Source organism: Saccopteryx bilineata, chromosome 3, assembly GCF_036850765.1.
Source record: "Saccopteryx bilineata isolate mSacBil1 chromosome 3, mSacBil1_pri_phased_curated, whole genome shotgun sequence".
Lineage (NCBI taxonomy): Eukaryota > Metazoa > Chordata > Mammalia > Chiroptera > Emballonuridae > Saccopteryx > Saccopteryx bilineata.
In genome coordinates, this window is record NC_089492.1 from 13,703,457 (window position 1) to 13,726,355 (window position 22,899).

The 22,899-nt window shown below is 46.9% G+C and overlaps 1 protein-coding gene across 1 annotated transcript in view; it reads left to right on the plus strand.

Moving 5' to 3' along the window:
• Window positions 1-12,840: 12,840 nt before the first annotated feature.
• Window positions 12,841-22,899, plus strand: part of FBXO32 (F-box protein 32) — a 30,744-nt gene continuing 20,685 nt past the window's right edge. Inside the window, exons 1-4 of the mRNA XM_066265724.1 lie at window positions 12,841-13,413; window positions 19,278-19,390; window positions 20,253-20,302; window positions 21,477-21,569. Coding sequence (XP_066121821.1) covers window positions 13,298-13,413; window positions 19,278-19,390; window positions 20,253-20,302; window positions 21,477-21,569 — 372 coding nt within the window. The 5' untranslated portion in view covers window positions 12,841-13,297. The remainder of the gene's footprint in view (window positions 13,414-19,277; window positions 19,391-20,252; window positions 20,303-21,476; window positions 21,570-22,899) is intronic.

Genomic DNA, 22,899 nt, shown 5'->3' on the forward strand with positions numbered 1-22,899 from the left:
TTTATCCCTTAGCGGCTGTGCTGGGAATTTCTCATTTGTCTTTCCAGACCCCACCCCCACCCCCACCCCCTGCCCTTCTCTTGTTTGCTCTGTGCCCCAGGAGGCTGCAGCTCTGGGCTCTCTTGCCCTCTCACTGCTTCCAGTTGGGTTCATCAATAGGGGACTGCTGGGCAGGCAGAGAGTGAGATCGGGGCATTTAATCCCCTTGGCTTTTTCTCCCAAGTCACTGGGACTTGGCTGCCCCTTTGGCCAGAAGCCACAGCTACCACCTGGTGGCCCCTCCTACAAGCGCAGCTTCCGTCTCCAGGCTCCTGGAACTGCTCCCTCCACCTGCCCCTGTAGGGCCAGGGAGGGGACTTCTCCAGGGCCCTGCTGTCCCCAGGGTGCCAACATCGTGGCTGGTTTCCCTGACCCTGCCCACACCACTGTGGACTGTCCCTTCACTAAGCTGCTCTCCCTTCCTGCAGGGACCCTGACCCATGTCCTCGCTGTGAGAACTCAGGCGGGTAACTCAACTTCTGGGGGCCTTAGCCCTCACAGCTGAGAATGGAGAGTTAGACTCGCCTCTCACTGTCCTTATCCAGTAAGGTAAGGAGCCGGCGCCTGGCCTGCCACGTGTCAGACACGCAGTGCCCTTTCTACCCGGACACGGCACTGGGGCTCCCCTGAGGGCTCTGAGGCTACTTCAGCCTTTAACCTGTTTCAAGCACAAGACGATGGCACGTGCCACACTCAAGGATGGGCACACAGGTTTAAAATGTCTCTGGTGCTCTAGGGCTGAACACTATGGGAGGTGCTCACCACACTCCAAAGGGCCCTTGGCCTTCAGTATGGAGGGGCGTGGCGGGGCGGGGGCGGGGAGTTGGGGGTGGGGTTCTTCACAGCAGGGTCCCAACTAGCCTCCCAGCTTCACTGCTGATGCCCTTCCGCACAACGTCGTCGGTCTGCTTAGCAAAACTGGGCCAGCGCCTCTTCCCAAACGCCACGGCACTCTCGTTACCTGCCTGGCTTTGCCCTCTACCCAGATGTCATCCTCCCTCGTCCTTTGTTCAGCAAAGCGAGGCTTGTCCTTCAAATGCCAGCTCCTCTGTGGAACCGCCCGTGATTTCCCCACAACAGAGTAAGTTTCTCCCTCCTCTATGATCCACTATCTTGCACACATATACCATACATTACATCTTATTGTAATGGGCCTGTCTCCCCAGGAGATGACCATAGCATTTATTAAGCATCTACTATGTGCCTGCTGGTCCATAAATATCTCATTTAATTCTCACAACAACCCTGCAATAGGTCCCTAAACTGTAAATGCCAGGACTCCAGAGATCACCTGAGTAAGTGTTTTGGGGTGTTGGAGTTTTTTTGTGGTTGTTGTTATTGTTTGTTTGTCTGGGGGGTTGTTGGGGTTTTTTCTCTTTTTCTGGTTTTGTCTGTGTGTTTTGGAGACATGGTTTTGTCTTGTTTGTTTTTGCATTTTTTTTCTTTCAGCCTTATACCTCTAGTGCCTGTCATTGGAACACAGCAAGCATCCCACAACTCTGGTTGACTGAATGAAAGTTAGTATTTATATTCCTCTTACTTATGGGGACACACAAAAGCAGAGACTTCAATGAACTTGCCCACACCTCTTTCACTGAGGCCAGCTTGTGCCCGGTGGGCTGGCATCGCACCTTGGTCATCTCTGTCTCACCAGGCACAGGACTTTGTGTGTGGCATTCAGTAAGTTTCAACTATAAATAGAAGCTTGGAGAAGAGTAAATCAGTTTTGGTTACTGCATATCTCAAAGAATTATATATAACTTGATGACAGCCAACTGAAAAAGGTCAAGTCACAGCAAAGTTCTACCACATATCTGTAGAAATCAGCTTTCTCAGCTATGACATGGAAATGATATCATTTGCCGTGAGCAATGCTAGGAGGAAGGTATATCTGCCTAAGTTTCTTGAAAGGCTGCATGCAAAGCAAACATTTGTAGGTGAAATTGATTTAACTATTACAGGGACCCTTGCTTTTTCGAGAAACACTACACTACATATGGAAAAATTAAGACTGCTTTCGATAAAATGAATAAAACCATCATTTTATGCTTCAATACACTAAAATCAGCTCCCAATTTGTTTCACGCAGGGGCCCAGCAGGCTACGCAACTCTGCTCCAATGGTTTCGCTTAAGAGGGTTTAATGAAGGGCTCAGTTACAGAGATGCAGACAAGGTTAAGGGAGCCCGCAGGATGCGAGGGCAGCAGGGTGCCGCTGCTCCCGCTGGGTCTCAGGGGCAAGAGTACTGAAGTGGTTTTGCAGAATCCAGTGCAAGACCAGGGTACAGGAGCTGCCGGATGGAAGCAAAGTCTGGGGAGGGCCAAGCCTAGGGTGCGAAGCAGAGGGAGCGAGGCAGAAATCTGCTGGCTTCTCTCACTCTCCCGCCTGTTGCAGGTAACTTTCACTGATGGAACCCAGTGGGAAACCAGAGCACGGGGAAGCCCAGGTGAGGCGGCCCATAGGCTCAGCCTCCCTGGGGGATGCTGAGTAACCTGCATGACCCATGGCTGCCATATCCACTCAGCACCCCTCTTGCTGCTCATTCCGACGAAGAAGAGAGTCTCATCCCCCATGTCTTTGAGACACAAAGTCCCGTAAACTGCCATGTCATGGTGAGGAGAAGTCGATACAGTCACATCCTCACTCATCACCTAAACCATAACATACTCTTCCCACAAGGTAGCAGAGAGGCAAGCAGAAAAAGACAATTATAATCGGTGAAAGAACACATGCTTCAGTCCACAGCTCAGCTGCAGGTCATGTGATGAAAACCTTCTCCCTCCACCACCATCCCACCTGCTCCCTCCCCTCAGCACCTCAAATGCCTGGGTCCGAGCCCTTAGTGTCCCTGTACTGAGCTGTGACACTTTTCCACTAACCATTATTATTATCCATGAGAGTACTAAGAGTGACCCAGTGAGTTTTCCAGGCTCTGAATATGGTTTGTCTTGCCTTCCTTGGGTAGTGATAACCTAGCTTCCCCTAAAAATGAGGATCAATTGCTCTACTCAATGCAGTAAACTTCTGTCTGTTTGTTGGTTCTGTGGCATGAGAAAACTCAAATAATGAGGGACAATTTCAACTTCAATATTAATGGAACTATGTCTGTGCTTCCTGGTGGGCCTCCAAACCCACCAACCCAAGATTTCAGGGCTGAGAAGCCCAAATGCTCTGAGTGAATTGTTAGCTATAGCAGTCTAAAGGGAAGTGGGGCTACACCCACCTCGTCCCTTGGTTCTGAGACCATGCATTCTGGGTGTGGGGGAAACACTGTATTTACCGAATTCTGTTGGACAAGAGCCCCAAACTTTTAGGACATTATTTCCCAGCGGCCTTTAGATGGTCGTTCTAGGTTCTGTCAAGCTTCTGAGTGATGGGTTACACAGTAAAATCAGCCAGTTTTGTCAGCACAAACCCAGCACTAAACTTCTTTTGCCATAAAGCGAGTTCCTCGGTTAGTGAGAGGTGATATTGTGTAGGATGCCAGACAATCAAGGTCCCTTCAGATTGCACGATGGCAGCTATGTTAGTAATCAGTCAGCCGTGTCTCCGGTCCTGAGTCATTTATATGGAAGAAGAATCCTAAGGTCTAACAGTTTACTCTCACTGTCCTGATTCTCCCCACTATCCTCACGTAACCTTCCAGAGGTAGAATGGCGTTACAGAAAGAGCCCAAGCTCTGGGGTCAAAAGTTCTGGATTCGAATTCCATGCCTGCCACTTGTGAGCTGTGTGACTCTGACTAGGCAGTTTCCTTGTGAATAAAATGGAGATAGTACACCTACCAGGTAGGGTTTGTGGGTTGAACTACATAGACCAATGTAGCTGTAAGTCAGGCACACAACAGCTACTCAATAAATATGACTGCCTCCCTCCTGCCTTCAAGCTAAATCCCACATCTGAAGCATCAACTTTAGAAACAGTTTATAACAAAACGGGTACCTTAGGGAAATTAACAAAATAGCACCAGTTGAGCTTTCTCTGGACGTAGCCTCGCTGCCCTGATGATGCTTACCCATGGTTTTATAAGCAAGGTCTACAGCTCTAAGCTTTTCAATTCCTCATCTTTCGCTTTCGCACGTGGACGGCTCAACATTCTTTTCTGTCTCAATATTTCTAAATCTGCCAATTTTGTGCAAGCTAAAATCCCCTGTCCGGGCTTGAGTCCAGTCTTCTCAGCAGATGATTTATTTGGTGAGTCCTAATACTTACAAATCATCCTCTCTGGTCTAATTCAACCCTTGGCCCGACTGCAGACATAAGCACATGAGACTCAGGGGCTTAGAGAAGTGATGGGTGGAGGAGACATTGTTTGCGTGTGACCCAGTCTCTGAATACCTCTACTACACGGAAGTCCCACATTCTGTTGGGATTATTGTTTACAAGCAACAGAAATTGACCCTGACTCTCCTACACACAAATAATATTTTATTGGAAGATTAGGAGAGTCCATAGCATCGTCACGAAGCTAAAGAAACAGCGTGGAAAACCTAGGTGGGAACTAAGAAAGCCTGAGAAGCCCAGATAGCAGGGACCAGGGCAAATCTGCTGCAGCCCAGACAGTCCAGGGTCAATACCCTTCCAACCATGCTGGCCAGGAATGCCGTTCAACAGGGACCCACTAACCTCCTTCTGTCACCCCCCAGAAGAGTGTGTGATCCCTCAAGCCTAAGTCACGTGTCTGTCCCTAGCTGGACCACAGTAGGGAGCCAGAAGATCTGTCCCTTTAGATCCTGTATTTGGAAGTAAGCACAACCTGCCACCAAGAAACAATAAGGCATACCCCTGAGTCGGGGGGCTGGCAGCACACGCCCATTCATTTGTTAGCTTCAGGCAATTTCATCTTTTGTTTATTTGTTTAAAAGAAGGTCTTGTTTTTCTTTAATAACCAATTGACAGTGAGAAATAGCGGTCTATATATTTATAACATTTTTAAGGCATGTGAACTGGAAGATTTCATTTCATGGCCCAGGACTGGGTGCGACTGTCACCACTGGCAGAGAAAAACCATCTTCTTCCAGATGGGTCCAATAGGTGAGGGCAAAAAGAGACCATCCCTCTGAACACTGTTCCAATGGAGCTCCTGCCTCTTCTCTGAGCAGGCCAGGGCAATTAGGAAGAACTCCTTCCAGGGCAATCAGGAAGAACTCCTTCCAGGGCAATCAGGAAGAACTCCTTCCGGCAGCACAAGCCATCGCCCCCAGGGCAGAGGAAGCACCCACTTGGCTCTATTCTTGGCCCTAAAACCAGTGAAAGTGCGGTCTCTCACAAAACAATGAGACTCTAGTCCTCAACCTTCCGCCCACCCATTCACTTCTTCTTCCACTTCAACTGGAACCCTGAAAGCCCTTCTTGGCGCCTCCCTTTCTTCCTCCCTTGCCTTTGATCGAGCACCAGGTCCTGCAGTGCTACCTCTTACACATGTCTCAAGTCCGTTCCGCCCCAGCCCCACGCTCCGGGCTCTGGGGCTCATCTGCTGCTGCCTGAAAATAGTGGCATCCTCCAAACTTGTCTCCTGTTGTGTGTTTCCTCCACCCAGCCCCCCACCGCCCACCCTCCACAAGGTACCTCCCGACTGCACAATGTGCCCGTGCCATTTTCCTGCTGACAGCTCTCCCGTGGCGCCCACCACCCCAGAAGAAGCCCAGGCTTTGTATCAAGGCTCACAGAGCCCTCTGCAATCCGCCCCTCTCCATGCCCAGCTCCCCACACTTCCTGCCTCGCACTCTGTCTGTCACCACACACACCCCAGGGTGGTCCCCTCGTCTGCCGCTGCTCTGCTGCCTCCTCTACCTGGATGCCCACCCCACACCCATCGTCATCTCCTTCGGTTTCACCAGTGCCTCCTCACCCATTAAGACCCAGGAAGCCTTGCCTGACTATTCCAGCCACATCAGGTCAGGCACCTTATCCTCGTGGCCATCCCAACATTTCCTGGGCAAGTCTCTATTTCCGTGCCTGCCACAGTTTCGGAAATCTGTGTTTCTGTCCTTCTCTCTCCCTATGGACTGTCCACTCCCAGAGTAAATGTTCGTACTCCTGTTCCCTGAGAAGCATTAGGAGAGTCTCAGAAACACAGCAAAAGGTGTGACGTGTCCCTGCTGAGACCATGAATAAATGATCATCTATGATAAATTTTACAGCCTGTACACTGGTTAAAAACACAAAACTAAAGATAACCACTCCTTTTGTTTAGCTGACGGAGGAGGAGAAAATCTACTGTATGTGCCATCTCTTCAACATATTCCCGATTTGAAGACCTTTAGCAAAAGCTTTTGTGGAATACTATCTTTAGCAAAGCAGATGTTTGAAAGACTAAATTATTTCTTAAGTGACCATCAACAGTGAACCCCAGTGGAAAATGTGATGTCCCTGAAGGGACTGAACTCCTCAGGCAGTAGTCAGAATGGAAAAGGCGACGAACATTCTGTACTTCTTTTTAAATTACTTTCTTCTTCCTGAAATGAATGTACTGTTGTTTAAAAGAAACCATGGGTTCTTTTTCTAATTTTTATTGTGAATCAGCCCAAACAGGAAAATGGTTTTTAGTTCATGGTCCACAATTTCTAGGCTACAACTTAGAAATTCAGTTCCACATACACTGACCGCTCTTATGGGGCAGGCACCAGACATACAGCAGTAAGCAGAATACATGTATAGACTTCTGCTTTCTGCAGGAAAATGGTGTGTTTAAGACAGGCAGAGGTACGCAAACCACCAAGGGAAAGGACGGGAGAGAGTTGTATTTTTCTATTTCCCAGTGAAAATGTGTAATTACTGTTAATGATCACGCTTCAACCAGTGAGGGCATAGAAGCATACAACCACCTCTACAACAAGTGTGTGTATAGCAGTGTAAAAACTGAACAGGTTACGTGACTTCTCCAGGATTTGACAAATCAGCAGCTGACACATATGAGGAAACACGTTTAACATGACTCACAAACCACTTCTCCAATCACTAGGGTGACAAGTTAGAACATGCAGTGATTACAATTTGTCAAAATATAACAAGTAGCAGATCTGCATTTGATCTGATGGTCAGGTAAGGACTTTCAAGGCCCCTGATTGTTCAATTCTGCCATTTTTCTGGGATCCTGGCTGACATTGAATAGTAGCCTCCTTAGGGGCTCAAATGCCTGGTTTTTTTTTTTTCTTCTATTCTTTGCACCAAAATCATAGATGAGAAAAGCTGATAAAACTGACCACTGGAATGTGTAAGTCATAGGATTTAAATTTTACTTTGAAATGTACATTTCTCAGGGACATCAGTACAGCAAGATCCACAGAATATTCTGACCCTTTGGGTTTGATCTCAGGGTGCCCAATTCCCAGGACTGCTACTAACTAACTCTGTTTGAGTGAGTCTCTTCCTTAGCCTTTTCGTGGGCAAACGGAGGAAAGTGAAGTAGGTAACCTCTAAAAGTTTCTTGTGATTTTTAAGCAGAATTTTAAGTAAATGGTCAAACATATTTCAGCCTCAGTCTCTTCATCAATAAAATGTAGATAAAAATACCTACTTTGCAAAGTTATGTATTAGTGATAAGTAAGTAAGTAAACCACCACAAACCATGTCTGAATGGATTTTAGTCTGAGCTATTTTTGCATATGAGAAATATCAGCACTAAAATTTGCTACTTAGACGTTCAAGATTACATTTGAAAGATTGTAGATAGGCTCATTTTAACCAATTTCAAGCACTAACACGGTATTTAAAGCTTTATATCCATAATAAATTTAACATACAAATTTGCCGTGACAAATTAAACATCCTCATTTTAAAATTTGTTTTTTAAAAAAGACACTGGAAGTCTGGGTTACTGGTATAAATATTGTAGTTTCATTCATATCCCTATATTATATATAAGTTAGCAGTCCTGTCTCCAAATCATTTTTACTACTTATTAAAAGAAAAAGAAACTTTTATTAAAACTGAACAACTGTACTATGAAAGAAGGAAGATGACAGCAAACTATCCTTGACCCTCTCTCAAAACAGAACCAGAGCCGTGTTTGAAGAATACCAAATGATTCTCATTAAAGTAACGAGAATATTTTTGGTGACATGTGTCTGACCAACTCATGGCAGCCAGAGACCCAAAAATAACACGCAGCCAGCAGTTCCTGCTCAAACACACCTAACAGACGTATTTCACACTGTTGCAAGGATGCTCCACCCTAGACAGACTAGGTCATATGCAAATTGTTGTGGCATTAAACATGCATTCCTTGTGACAATGCTGACGGGTTGGATTTAATATGGTGAGCTCCTCCAGTTCTGCCTTCATAAAAGTAGCTCTGACTAGGACAGGACGAGCCAACAAATTTGGTTGATTTCAGCTCCTGCCCAATAGCTAAAGTTATTTTTAACCTACAACTACCGTTGATAAGTATTTTACACACACACACACACACACACACACACACACACTATCCTTTTTAGAAAGAGAAATTCTGAAAAAACAAAAAACATCATTACATCTCAGTGAGAAATGGTCAGTCCCTTGGCTAAAGCTATAAACAAATGTCATTTTGGTTTGGAAACAACAAACTACTTCATATTTATCAAGTTTTTCAGTCCTTTCTATAATGTCTCCAAACAGCCATATGAGGCAGCGGGTGTGCTAAAATTGTACCAGGCTGAGAAATCTAGTCTTCTGAACCAAAAAAGACACAGTTCCCTACTTCAAGTGCAATAAATAGTAACTGATAATAGAAAAAATTATCATTTCATTGTATAATTTGCTTCAATCAACACATTTTCTCACATCTGGATATGAGCTGAATGAGCTGGGCTCCATGACCTCAAAAAGTAAAATTTGGTGGGGAAGATGGACAAGGCCTTAAAGGTCAAAGATAGAGATGCAAAGTTGGCATAAAAATAATAACAATGACTACCATTGCTGTCAGCACCATTAAACATATTATCTCAATACATCTTCACAATACCCTTTAAGGTAGGTACTATCACTATTCCCATTTGACAGATGAGGGAAATGTGGCACAGAGAGGTTAAGTAACTTGCCCAAGGTCACACAGCTATTTAAGTGGGAAACTATGATTTGAACCCAGTCATCTAGCTCCAGCTGGAATTGGCAATAGGCCTGGGTACCAGCTTGGGTTCTACCACATGTTAGTTAGCTAGGGGGTTCTTAAACAGGTTATTTAACTTTTCTGAGCTTCAGTTTTCTCATCTGTAAAATGGGGATGACAATACCCAGCCCACAGGTTTTTGTGAGGAGTATTAAACAAAATTATCTTTGCAAAGTGCTTGGTACAGTTTCTTCAGCATGGCTAACATCTGCGATCAAGGGGAACAAACACATTAACACATTACTTTCTAAGATGCTGCCTTTTGACCACCTTCCTCATTTGCCTCATCAACTGGTAAAGCACCATTAGAGAATTTAGCCATGTAGAGTAGAATTGGGGGCTGCCAACCCTCTCTTCCCCTCACCTTGCTATATACTTAGAAGTAATAAGATATCAATAGGTGAAGACATGGGAATAACAGCATCAACAACATTTATTGAGTTATTTACTGATTGTCGTGTACCAACCACCATGCTAGGCCCTTAGCAGTGACCAAACCACTAAGACACTGCCCTACCAACAAGGAGCTCACAGCCCCATAGAGGAGAAGCACTTGTCAAAAATCCAAAAAAGCAAATACCCAGCATGCAGTCTGGGCAACCTGTTGCATGAAGCTGTTCAGGAGAGGTGGCAGCTCAGTATCCATGTTATGGAACTCACGGCCACTTTGTGGGCACTGCTCAAACCATCGGAGCAGGCTGGCTCCCCACTCTGTGCCTCCTGCGTCTCCTCTCAGCGTCTCCTCCTGCCTCTGAGTCTTCCGTCCAAAGCTATGACATGGGCACTTCGCCTCTGTGATTGTCAGATGCTCAGCCATGATGGGCTTTCAATCACAGAGCCTTTGCAAAGGTGACTGCTCTAGATGTGGCCCAGCACAGTCTTTATCTTGAAGGGCTCAGCATTACAAAGCTTCCTAGTAGAAACCATGTCTTTGAAGAAGTGTCAGGTTAGATTTTTGATGGTGTGAGAAATCCAGAGCTGTTGCTCATACTTCAGAAGAAGCCTGAGTTAAGATATGATAGCCCCAACTTTTTTCTTTGAGAAGGAAGCTAGAGCTGAAAGACTACAGACAAATACTGAGGCTTCCTGAGATTAATTCTTAGCCAGAAAGGAAAAAAAAAAAAGAGAGAGAGAAAGAGAGAGAATTTCCTATTTGTGCTTGAATTTTAGAAGTTAAAAAAAAAAAAGAACTTTAACAAACTTTCAGCCACTCAACCCTTATAGTAGCTAGTGACACAATAATGCTGTACAATGGACAACAATAATCTCAGTGGCAATCAAGGATAAACATCTATTTCTTGCTAGCACATTTTGGGGCAGCTGGGTATCTGCTCCATGTGCCCTATGCTGGGACCAAGGCTCAAGGAGCAGTAGCCACCCAGGCTATTCTCTTGCCATGGCATTAGTGAAAACATAGGAGGACAAGCCAAACCACATAAGCACACAATCATCTCCTCTGCTCCTAGCACACCTAGGAGCATCCCATTGGCCAAAGCAAGTCACATGGCCAAGTCCAATGTCAATAATCAGAGAAGTACACATTAAGAGCTATTTTAACAAATGGTCACATTGTGGGTTTGTCAAACTTTACTTAGGCTATGTTTGAACTTAGTATTAATTTTATTAATAAAGCTGAATAAGTTCTTTTTTTAAAAAATAAGAAAAAGGAGGCTATGGACCATGTGGATGCATAACACTACCAACAGGGAGAAAGATCCGGTACCAACAATCCCATTACCACACTTTCTTTTCATTTTAGAATGCAGAGAGAGAGTGAAGGGAGGGAGGAGCAGGAAGCACCAACTCTCATATGTGCCATGACCAGGCAAGCCCAGAGTTCGGAACCAGGGACCTCAGCATTCCAGGCCGATGCTTTATCCACTGTGCCACCACAGGTCAGGCAATTACCACACTTTCTAAACAATCTTGAAAGGTAGGCATTAAAGGCTCTATTCTTTCCTGACAGCAGAGAAGATTTAAGTCATTTATCTGGGTTGGACAGGCAGTATGTCTCTAGCCAAATTAAAATCCAAATTGTCTGCCGTCTTTGGTTTCCACAGAGACATAGCTAACTGCTATGTAACTAGCATGCATCTTTGATAATTACATCCCTTAATTATGCTCCCTTGCAGGTATCAATTCTCTCTAACAAAGGCTAGACTGACCCAACCTTGTCTCCTCTGTTAGCGTGAACATTTGCTAAGGACCTTCTTGCAAAGTTTTCACAAGCGATTTTTACTATTACTACACTAAGAAGTTATTTATGGTGGGGAACCTGAACCAGAAATCTCTGGCAACTTGAAAACAGACTTTATTTTAAAATTTTCCTTCCCCTTCCAACATGTCCCTCCCAAGGCACCCTGAGCCTTACAGGCTGCACAGAGCTGGACTAGAAGGTATGGACGGCTGCAGAGGAAAGGATCTGGACAAATCAAGTTGGAAGCTAATTCCCGAGCACGGAATTTTCACTCCGCAGTGACAGCTCCATGCAATCTAACTGCCAAATGGCTCAGCCTAGGAAGCATCATAACTAGAAGTCAGGAAGGGCAAGAAGCCACCCCGATGCCAGCAGCCTCTCACAGCCATTCACCTGTTCATGCAACAAATAGTTTTCTAAGGTCTGTCTACTCTGGGCCTGGCAACATTCTGGGATGCATCTTGAACAAGACAGACTAGCTCTCCCGGAGTTTACATTTTGCAGAGAGGGATAGATTGTTACAAAAGAAAACAAACAAACAAGAAAAAAACGTAAAAGCAAACCGGGTAATTTCAGATCCTACTAAGGGTGGTGAAGAAACTAGCCTTGTGACCTGGGTAAGTCACTGGCTTTACCTTTCTTTCTCTGGGCTCTCGGTGCCCTCATCTGACATTCACAGTGCAGCTCTTTTAGTCCAGATCAGTCGGGAGGAGGAGGGCCATTCTGGGCCCCTCTCCCTTAACCCTCACCAAAATTAAAACTCTTGTCCTATTATTTCCCAGAGAGGACTTACTATCCCCAAGGATGTCGAACAGTAGGAAGGGGAAAGGATATATAGCAGGTTCTTCAAAACAAAAGCCCAGCCCCCAGCGCCCAGAAGGAGGTTCAGACAGAGAGAGGGGACGCTAGGACATCCCTAACCTGCTCCGTGGTGGCGCTGTGCGGAGCCAGGCGCCGCAGACACCGGCGCTGCTCGCTTAGGATGCTCAGGGTGGGCTGGGTGATTGTCCCTGCTACCCACGTCCACCCGGCGGCGGGGACCAGATGCCTTTCTCCCCCATCTTCTTGTTTCTTTGCCGCCCAGGGAAACAGGCCTGATAGCTGACCCAGGACCTGTTAAGGACAGTTCAGGGTCAGGATGGGGTGTGGGACTGTCCCCGTTACATCCAACAGTGGGGTCTAGGCAGTGAGAGGGGGATCAAGAGGCTGCACCCCCGCCCACACTGCTCCTGGCGGCGCTGTGCCCGGGCCCCTATCCCAGAGGGCGGCTCTGGCTGCGGGGCTCGATTATGACAGCTCCAGGGTGGAAGGGAAGATGTCCCTCCTCTCCATCCCCGCCCTAGAGTGGCCCAGACGTCTATCTGGCCCCCTTCTAGTTGCACGTCGCCAGCCCAGGAGCTGTGGGAGGATGAGACGCGGCTTCCGCGCGCAGGGCCTTGCTCTCCGGGTGGCGGCAGCTGCGCCCTGGGGGCGGGGAGGGAACGCAGAGGGGACAGAAGCGGAGGGACAGCAGGAGCTCCGGACTTGCAGCGTGGCTTCAAGTTTCCAACCGCGCGTGGTTGTGCAACAGTCAGAGGAGCAGGAGCCGCGGGAGCCTCGGAAAACAAGCCGAGCCCATAAACAAAGCCACGTGGCCTCCCGGCCGGGGGGGCCGGGCTAAGAGCAGGCGGCTCTTCCGGCAACAAAGAGCGGCGGCCCGAGGCAGGGGATAAATACTGCGGCCGCGACACCAGGGCAGCACTCCGCGAGTCCCGCGCGCCAGCGACCCTCCCCAGCGCAGCGCCCTCTGCCAGCGCAGGCACTCCGACCCGCACCCCGAAACCCGCGGCCCTCCACGCCGATTCCTGCAGCCAGCCCTTCGCCCGCCCCAGCACCCCGAGAGTCCGCCCAGGGCGGCGCGTCCCCTTGGCCGCCGGGCCGGTCCCGTCCACCAGTCTGTTTTGTACGTCGGTGGCGTCGGCTCGCGGTGCCATGCCTTTCCTCGGGCAGGACTGGAGGTCCCCTGGGCAGAGCTGGGTGAAGACGGCCGACGGCTGGAAGCGCTTCTTGGATGAGAAGAGCGGCAGCTTCGTGAGCGACCTCAGCAGGTGAGCCGATCCGCCACCAACTTCTAACCCGGCGAAACAGACTCGGGCTGGTTTCCGGGGCGCAGGGCGGGTGAATGGGGGTCAGGCGAGGCTGGAATAGGGTGAGGAGGGAGACCCTGACCCGGGGGCGGGGGGGGGGAGTGAGTTATCTGGTTTCTGCAGAAGTCATCAGAGCACGGGATTCCGGGAAATGGATTTCTCTTGTTCTTCAAGGTCAGCGTCCCCAAGTGGGCACAACTCTTTACAGAACCCCGGGGCCCTCTGAGAATCCGACAACAAATGCGGATATTGCCCACAAACACGCAAACTTAAGTTCACAACTTGAGGCGTCCCTTGCCTTAAAGACGCCGGAGTCACGCAGTTTGCAAGTGTAGGGGCGCAGGCGAGTGGGCCCTGCGTCTTTCACCGCAGGGGTGGCGGGGCTCCAAGCGCTGTGGGCACCATCGGGTGACGGCATTGGATGAGGGTTCCGCTCGGAGCTCTGCCAGACTCTTCCCACGCACAGGCGACCACAGAGTGGGCAGGGAGGATGAGTAACCAGGAAGGGGCGGCCAGATGGCCGTAGGGCACCCGCAGTTTGCAAGGCAGACTTTCGAAGCTGTGCAGAGCTGAGGGAGGAGGAGGATGAAACCCACAAATCTACTTTTGGGAGAACCAAACAATTGCACCTGTTTCCTCAGTGATGCTTTGGGATGATTTTGTTTGTATAGTGAGCGCATCCCTAGTTCAATTGGTGCTTATCAAATGCAGAAAGCCTACCGGGCTGGCTGAGCCGCTGGACCCAAGGTCCCACCTGAGCCCTGCCTGGTAGAAATCGAGGTCCGCTGAGCCAGCCGGGAGCGCTGCTTGGTTAATAACACGGAAGCACTGACTAAGTTAGGTGGTCTGGAATCTGTCAGTCCTGGTTCTTGTTCAACGGTAGACTTCCAGACCTCTGGCATTTGGCCCAGATGAGGGGAGCAATGAAAGTAAATCCAGAGGGGTCTGTGCAGCCTGGTCACCCTTGGGTGCCTTTTCCTACCCACTTTGGTTAAAACCCTTGCCCCCACCACCACCTTAAATTAAGTGGCGAGTTTTGTAAGGGCCAGTTCCCACTTACAGAGACCTAACTGTGGTTGTTTGGCTGACCTCTTGGCACTTTATTTTAAGAAAACTATCAAGAAAATACAGTTATTTTGACAGCTTGACCTCCAGAACCCCCATCTGTTTGTAATTTGTAAAGCATCAAACTCTTTGTCTCCCAATTGGAAAACAAAAACAAAAACCCAGTATATAATCTTGAAGGCCTGTTCAGAAGAGACAAGAGCATATTGACCCCTATGCTAAAGAGGCCAATACTTTTAGGCAGATCCTGGGCAGTGTCAGCAGAACTGCGAAGAAATTTTATTTATGGAAAATCAGATAATTTACTTACAGAAAAATAAAAAGGTCAGCGTCTGTCACTAGACTATGTCTTTTGGGAACTCAAGTGACCAATTATGCCTAAGTGGTTCTGTCCTAGTACAGTAGAGCTTTCTTCCTTCTTCCTCATTCCTAAGGAACGATGATCTAATATTTTGGTGCTTAATTTCTATCTAACAGTTCAGGTCCTCTCTAGAGAGGCACAGCACTGATCTACTGGGCTGAGCAGCAGTGACTCACCCGCAGATAATTGTACGACGCCCCTCAGTGGGAAGCAGACTGGGGTTTAGCAGGAGCGGAGTCAAAATACAGGGCCTCTGGTTTGTAGAAATATTCCCACTGTACCTGCTCTGGTAAATAAGATGGCATCACTCTCCTTTCAGAGTTAGAAGTGGTGCCTCTCTCTCCACTGTATGACAGTCCTAAAGACGGTTTTAACGTAGCACAGAAGTTTAGCCTAGACTGAGATCCACAGCTCCTCACCTCCCTGTCCCCTTCACAAGTCTCCTTTCCTTCCTCCCATTTCCTGCCTTCTGAGGTTGAGCCGTCCCACTCACCATCATTATCACACATGGTGATCAATGTAGCGACCAACCGACAGCCTGTGGTTCTTTGATGAGTCATAGTTTAGGAATCATTTGGTAGCTCCTAGCAAAGCAGCTGGCTGTTTGTTTGTGGAGTCCTGTGTTTTTTTTTCCCCCAGCAATTGTAAACAATCCCTTCCTTACTTAGCATGAGAAGTCTGCCAATTCTTCAAAGCAGTTGGCCTTTTGAGACCTGGGTTTGTAGTCTCAAATATCCTCAGTTTTCAGTCTTGGTGATGTTTCACTGTGATGTCAGGTTTGGGCTGAGTGCCTGCCTACACAGGTGAAGTTGAATGCCTCTCCTGTTAGGAGAAAACAAAAGGCAGGCCCTTTCAAAAAAGGAGAGGGAGGGGATGTGAAACAGAGGACTACAGAGACATGGCACGGTCTCTAATTCCACGTACCATTCTGTGAGCTGCCCCAACTCGAGTCAGGGATGAAGGGTGCAGCTGGAGTGTTCAGCCAGGGGGCTAGTGTGGAGGGTGACCACAGCTTATCTGTCCAGCACACCTTCTCTGGACTCTGCTGGCCACTCTCTCTGGGACCCTGGGCCCTGTCCTCCTCCAGTGGTTAATGTGACAAAGCCCATTGCAGCTCAGTGCCCCAAAATGGAGGATTTCCGATAAACTTAGAGCAGGTCCCCTTCTCAAAAAGTTGAAACTACATGAGACAGAGAAGGAATGACAAGTGTTAAATTTGGTGGGACAGATTTAAAATTCAAGGAAAGAGCTCAGAATGAGTTGGGGTGATCCAGGAATGCTTCAAGGAAGTGGTGTTTGAGGCACCTGAGACAGCCTTTCTCACCAACAACCCCCCCTCCCTGCACCCACCCCACCCCACCCCAAGGTGAGTAATCTCAGCTACCTGAGCCTCAGCCACCCTTCTGCAAGCCTCCAGTCCAGCGGCTGAAAAGTTGAATGTTGCTTTCCAACATAGCTGAGGCCAAACCAGGAAGCAGGAAACTCACCTCGGTGCCCTGGATGAGTAAGGCATCAGAAAATAAAAATAATAGTTCACGTTTTTATTAGTGTTTACTGTGAGCAAGGAAGGCACTGTTCTAAGTAAGAGCTTTATACACTAAGCAGTTGTTCTACCAAGCAATCCGGGTATTAGCCATACCCGTTTGAAAATTTGGGTATGTGATGGGGAAAATTAGCATAGAAATCTCACTGCCCTTAAAATACAACTGAGCCCTTGGGACAGTCACTGCTTTCTTCAATGCCCTGTTACTGCAAATGAAATGAAAAATGGGACTTTGTTCATTTATTTGTCCCTCCCTCCCTTTACCTCTGCTGTCAATATGGTCTTCCTTTGAAATCTTTCCATCTTTTCTAAAGTTGTCTTCAAGTATCTTAGAATGGGTGTCTTATAGGGCTGGGAGGGGCCTTTTTCCTTAGTCTAGGCCTGTGCCCATAACAATCAACATTAGTAAGAAGTGACTACAAAACAGCAACTGGCTCGCTGTGATTGGATTTCATGAAGAAAGCAACCTCTTTAAATGGTTTTGCTTTTTATAAATAAGTAAATAAATGTAGGTAGCGGGTTCCCAAATAGTGGTGGCTTTTGTTCTTAAAATAAAAAAAAATAATTTCTGTTGTCATTTTCCATTGGATTCACATTTCCTTGGAAATGGACATAATTGAACTCTCAAAATAGCCTCTAACTGAATAGATTATTGCTTAAAAGAAAACATAAGCCGCCTACATAAACTCCATAACCCTCTGTTCCAGGCCCTACCCCTGGGGTCCAAAACCTGATAACACAGCGAAGAGCGCCAGGTTTCCCTTTGGGGAAAGCTTTCCTACACTCTGCAGCGCGAGAGTGTCATCAGTAATGTCACATTCTTCTGCAGCTAGCTTCGGATGACTCGGTCAGGCCTAGAGCAGGTTCTTGTCGTTTCTGTGAGGAAAGCAAGGACTCAGTTGTGTGGTTTTTTGTTTTTTGAGGAGTGTTTTCAATAAGAAAAGAATAAGGTGAAATATAAATATTTAAAATCTCTAAGGAAGGGTCACAATCTATGGCCCAGGCCCTGAAGTTTTCTGCTGCACCTTACATGTTTGATTGAGAACAAGACAGCTTTATATGAGGAATTTAGGCTATAGATTTTTGTTCTTTGTGTGTGTGTGTGTGTGTCTGTGTTTTCTTTAAACATCAGCCTCTGTGTGGTATTTTTGCACACAAAATGTCCTAATAGCTTTCTAAAGTTGTTCTCAGCCATAGTACACCATAGATCAGTCAAGTGACTTCCATTTTTTTACCCTTCTCCTCAACTTTGATTGAAATCTCTTACGTTAGCTTTAAGGACTTAGGGTCCTGCCCTCCTTTTGTTCTCCCCTCTTCTGCTGCTGGCTTTGGAGCCCACAACTGCCTGGTTGGTGCTTTTGGACCCCTATCGTTGTGCAAGTGGACAGACACACACTCCTGGATGACACAAAGCCTGCCCCCAAAACACCCCCGCTTGGCTGGCTGAAGAAGTACCTCTATGGGAAGACATGTCTGCAGTAATCTTTCTGAAACCTAAAAATATGCTGCCTCCCTGAATGAAAAGGAGAAGACTAAAGATGTTAGGGAGCTCAGGAAGTGGTATTAAGCAGGGCCGTACAAGGGAAGATTAACAAATGACTGGTTATCTGTCAAGTTTATTCCCATGGGACTAGAAACACTGAGTATACTCTTGGTGATGTCACGTGCGAGCATCTTAGCAAGTTGCTTATTACACTTATTGAAGTGCTCACTTGAGAGACTATTGTAGCAACAGGGCACTGGAACTTGCTTCAAACCCTCCTTTTTACTACCATTTATTTATACAACGTCCATGGATTGGGGAAATACGGGTGTATCTGATTTTACCCAATAGGTATATGTCCAAAAAAGATATATATCCAATCACATTTTAAATTCAGCAGGAAACTCAGAAAATTAAAGGATTCCAATACATGGGTGATATCATTTTTTTAAAGTCTAGTTTATGTTTTACCAGCTGGCATTCTAAAACCTGCCTTACCTATACACAAATACCCCCGTGGAAGCTGGGAGAGTGGGGAACCTGCGTTCTCCTCCTGCCTCAGTACTTCTCCCGCATTCCTGCCATGGACACTCGGCAGAGACTGACTTTGAAATGACATTGTATAGTAGGCTAGACCTCATTCAGTCCCCCGTGATAGCTCAGCTGTGAGGGGAAAATCCACCCAGGGCAGTGCTGTCTTTTCAACCCTTGTAAACTTAGGAATTCTGAACTCAACTTGTTTCCTTCAGGACCCAAGGTCTTCACTTGGTGACACGATGCCTCGTGTTAGTCCATTACCTGAAAACCAAACATTACATGAAAACTAACTCGGTTCACAAGACATCTCCCAGAAATAGAGTTTGCGAGTCCGAGTTTTGTTAATGTGTTAATCACGTTTTAAAGGCCTGATAGGGGCCTGCTAGTTCACAGCAGCTTGGGTACACTTTAAATAGGAGAATTGTATGGTAGGTGAATTATATCTTTTTTTAAAAGCAGCTTGGGGCGGGTGCTTTTGCAAAATGAGGGCATTGTGTGTTACAGGGATACCAGTAATGGCCCCTCTCTCACTCCCTCCATTCATCTCTTTTGCTTAAAGTAATATTGTAAACTGTGTGTCAGATACAATGGCAGGCACTGTTGGGAATTCAAAAGAAGCAGAAGCCCCCGTCCCCGCCTTCCACAGAGATGCGACAGTATCTGATCCTAAGAGGTGGAAGTCCGTGCCTGGCTAGACTCCTTTTGAGAGATTTGTATTGTTGTGTTTGAGAAGCGTGTATGTTCCGTGTTTTATAACCCAGTAAGTTATTTAGAGAAACGGCTCATGTTCAAGTAGAGCGGTTCCAGTACGTCTCCTCTTGTCTCGTTTTTCCTAGTTATTGCAACAAGGAAGTATACAATAAGGAGAATCTTTTCAACAGCCTGAACTATGATGTTGCAGCCAAGAAGAGAAAGAAGGACATGCTGAACAGCAAAACCAAAACTCAGTGTAAGCCCTTTGTTTTGAACTTAAGAAGAAAGCTGTTCAAAGATCGTTATGATTGGTTATTTCGGGGGGCGGGGGGGGGGGCGCGAATTGGAAATACTAACACCTGGCATGTTGGACGTCTGCTTGATGTTTACTGTGTCACTGACTGAGGACACTGGGATCCCTGCACACAGAAACCTGACAAAGTTAATGCATTCTTATAGGCTTGTTTGTAAGTCAGTCGCTAGTTGGGCTGTTTTTTTCCCTGCTTGTCACTTAGAGTTGACATAGTCAATTTAATTATTTATACAGCGATATGGTCAGCTGAATCAATTCCAGCATGTGCTTTTATTCCGAACTGTTTTGAGGCTTTGAAAATAGACTTGTTTCCCATCTTTCCTTGTATAAATACTAGGAACACTTTAGATGCTGTATGTGCGCATTAACAGAGAGTAGAAAGTTCTGTTAATAAGCGAGAATTACAGATCTGCAGTTTAATCCACCTGTACTGCAAGGTCGCTTCATGTTATCTGTTCATTTCTACTTTTTATGGCTTTGTGTAAGTTGTAGACTTGCCATATAAAACAAGCTTGTACTTGGGTTGTGTTTTTGTTTTTTTTAATTTAGAGCTGTGAGATACTAAATCTGTGTATCAGAGATTTGGAGTGCCTTCAGACAAAGTAAATTGTACCTCCAGGATTTATATGCTGCAGAAATTAGACATTTGCATCCTCTTAGATTGTCAGTAGAATGTTTTATGGTTTTTGGTTTTTAGGGTGAGAGGTTGGTTGAAACTTTTTCCACTTTGGAGTAAATGAAAAAGAAACAAGTTTAAAATCTTGAGCATGTTAAAGCTGGGTATTTTTTCTTTCTGTCTCTGTAGATTTTCACCAAGAAAAATGGATCTATGTTCACAAAGGAAGTACTAAAGAGGTGAGCACCATCTGTTTATTACAGAGTATGCTTAGCTTTATAAAAAAAGCCTTCACCTGACAGAGTGGAGGGGTTGTAATTGGCAACAATGTTATTTCAAATCATGACTGTCCTCTTGGGTGGTGATGAGTAGCCCACTAACTGGCCAACCATCAGAGTTTGGGGCTTGAGAGAGAGAGAGAGAGAAAGAAGCAATCACTAGGTGGACCCCCAGTCACTCAGTAAGATACTGTATGTAAAGATGCCCAGCTCAAATGTATTATTATGAAGCCCTGGCCTTTGCCTCATGACAGCGGCTCCTTTTTGTTCCAAGAACTCTTTAGACTTCAACTCAGTTAAGCTTTAGCCCTGGAGAAGCCAGTCACTAAATATAGCAGCAGTTTTGCCTGCCCCGTGTGAGGCGCTGAGCTGGATGGAGCAGGGGACAGGACACTGTAATAGCTACATTTGTGTGGCACTTTATAAAACCCTCCTGTGTGTATTTGCTCCCTGCACAGGCATTTGCTCAGACAACTAGGATACAAGGAAGCAGGAGAGAATGATAGAATTTCAGGCACTGTCAGGGACCTTGGAAACATCTAGTTCCCTCTGTGATTTGAGGCTGAGGGGGCCAGTGAGGCACCTGAGTCCACCAGACTCGGAACCGAGCTGGGACCATGCGTCACTGCCCTCTACTCCCAGTTCCTTGTGGGCTCATAGTTCAAAGATCAAAACTCCTTTGGCTTCTTCGTGAAGCTTTAAAAACGCTCCTGATAACCATTCAAGGAAAGCATGAGGGAGGCGAGGTGGGGTAGCCAGCGGAGCAGGTGGGCAGGTTTGATGCTCCCTCCAGGAGTCCGTGACAATGACCTACCGCCCTCATCTCACACATCACACATCCAGCTCCCGACCTTCCCTTGATGAGCAACTCCACATGAGTTTCCCCGGCTACTGCATGCAGACAGCAAGGGCCCAAATCGTGCAAGTCACAAAGAGGGTGTGCAGCATGTGAGTCACTGACTCACTAAGAGCAGCTGCCAGCTCCACTGCCCCCATATTTGTGGCTCTCATGGGGTTCCCAGACAAAGCATGTCAAGGCACCAGAAACGAGCATATGATCATGGTCACCTAAGACAGGCACCTGGCTTGCTCAGGACAGTTCTGGAGTAACTGCTGCACCCTTTCTTATGTTCAGCGCCATGGTTACTGCACGTTGGGTGAAGCTTTCAACAGGCTGGACTTCTCAACTGCCATTCTGGATTCCAGGAGATTTAACTACGTCGTCCGGGTAAGTCTCAAGAACCCAAAGGCTTATCCAGCCTGTCTCTCCAGTTGAATTGTCTTTTGAGGTTGTCTAGATACTTCCCAAAAATACTCCCCAAAGGAGTAATTTTTTAGGACTCTGGGAACTTTGAAGAAAGCAGAAAATGGACTCCTCAACTTCCCCTTCCCCCAACAGACTTCAGGTTCTTCTGTGGATGTTAGGATGCGCCTGAGATTGGCCCTGGGACACTTCAAGTGGGTCGCACCCAGCTTCCACCAATAAAGGGGAGCACATTGTAGCCAGCGTGGCTCTGGCTGCAACATTAGCGAGAGAGAATTCAGCAGCAAGCAAGCCATAAAAGCACCTTGACTTGTTTTACAAACCTCTGATTGTTCTTGCTGTCCAATTTCTTGTTCTACTGCAGCGGCTAGGGAACCCCAAAGGCATTCTGGGTTCAGAGCACAGCGTTGGATGAGTTCAGAGCACCTCAGCGCTTCTTTCATGGCTCCCTTCCATCTCCACCCCCACGTAACACTGTTCAGTCCTGTGTTTACCTGAAGCTTGAAACTGCCTGTTTGGGTCAGTGGCTTTCCCTTTGTTTTTAATGAGCTTTAGCAAAACGTCAATGATGAGGATAGTAAAGCAAATCTAAACATGGCCTTCACGTCAGGAGTTCTTCTTCACTGGTTTATTCTTGTTTTTCCCCCTCAGAAACGTGCGTTTTTGTCAGTGGCTCAGTCTAGGTAGGGAGAGCAGCTCTTCGGGTTTTAGGCTCAGAAACGTTGTGCGTTTTCGTCAGTGGCTCAGTCTAGGTAGGGAGAGCAGCTCTTCGGGTTTTAGGCTCAGAAACGTTGTGCGTTTTCGTCAGTGGCTCAGTCTAGGTAGGGAGAGCAGCTCTTCGGGTTTTAGGCTCAGAAACGTTATGCGTTTTCGTCAGTGGCTCAGTCTAGGTAGGGAGAGCAGCTCTTCGGGTTTTAGGCTCAGAAACGTTGTGCGTTTTCGTCAGTGGCTCAGTCTAGGTAGGGAGAGCAGCTCTTCGGGTTTTAGGCTCAGAAACGTTGTGCGTTTTCGTCAGTGGCTCAGTCTAGGTAGGGAGAGCAGCTCTTCGGGTTTTAGGCTCAGAAACGTTGTGCGTTTTCGTCAGTGGCTCAGTCTAGGTAGGGAGAGCAGCTCTTCGGGTTTTAGGCTCAGAAGTAGGACAGAATTTTCCCCGAGTGGGTGTTGGTCGGTTTGGGTTTTATTTTCTTCTTCCCGGGTTGTTGTGCTTCTCCGTGCCTTGTCATTGAGTCAGATGATTGCAAAGCCTCGGCCAGAGCGATGACATTCAGGCCCCCTTGAGGCCTGGATCATTCAC